This window comes from Dipodomys ordii, unplaced genomic scaffold, assembly GCF_000151885.1.
Source record: "Dipodomys ordii isolate 6190 unplaced genomic scaffold, Dord_2.0 Scaffold2, whole genome shotgun sequence".
In the NCBI taxonomy this organism is placed as follows: Eukaryota; Metazoa; Chordata; class Mammalia; order Rodentia; family Heteromyidae; genus Dipodomys; species Dipodomys ordii.
In genome coordinates this window covers 1843898-1844286 of record NW_012267218.1, presented here as the reverse complement: position 1 = coordinate 1844286, position 389 = coordinate 1843898, and the positions used below count along the sequence as shown (strand labels likewise).

Genomic DNA, 389 nt, shown 5'->3' with positions numbered 1-389 from the left:
CCCCATGCGCGCGCGCAGGGGCCGCACCGCCGCGAACGAGGCCTCGCTGCTCACGCTGTACAGCACCACGAAGCCGTCGCTGTTGCGGATGTACAAGTCCTTGAGCGTGACCAGGTGCTCGGCGCCCACCGTGTCCACGATCTCCAGCAGCGCGGGCGCCGCGTTCACCTCGATCACCTTGCTGAACAGGTCCTCCACCGACGGCTCGCACGTCTCCGGGAAGGTGCCGCACGCGAACTGTGTGGCCAGCGCCGTCTTGCCCACGGCCACGCTGCCGAGCAGCACCACGCGGTAGCCCTTGGCGGGACGGATGGCCAGGCCTTCCATGGCCGGGGCGCGCGGGGACGGGCGACGCGGAGAATGGCGCGCGGCGGCGGAGGCGGCCGAGG

At 72.2% G+C, this 389-nt stretch overlaps 1 protein-coding gene across 1 annotated transcript in view; it reads right to left on the bottom strand.

Moving 5' to 3' along the window:
* The window catches only part of LOC105983120, a 27124-nt gene extending 26741 nt beyond the window's left edge, over positions 1-383 (bottom strand). Inside the window, exon 1 of the mRNA XM_013012898.1 lies at positions 2-383. Within this exon, the coding sequence (XP_012868352.1) occupies positions 2-327 (326 nt within the window). The 5' untranslated portion in view covers positions 328-383. The remainder of the gene's footprint in view (position 1) is intronic.
* Positions 384-389: the final 6 nt, after the last annotated feature.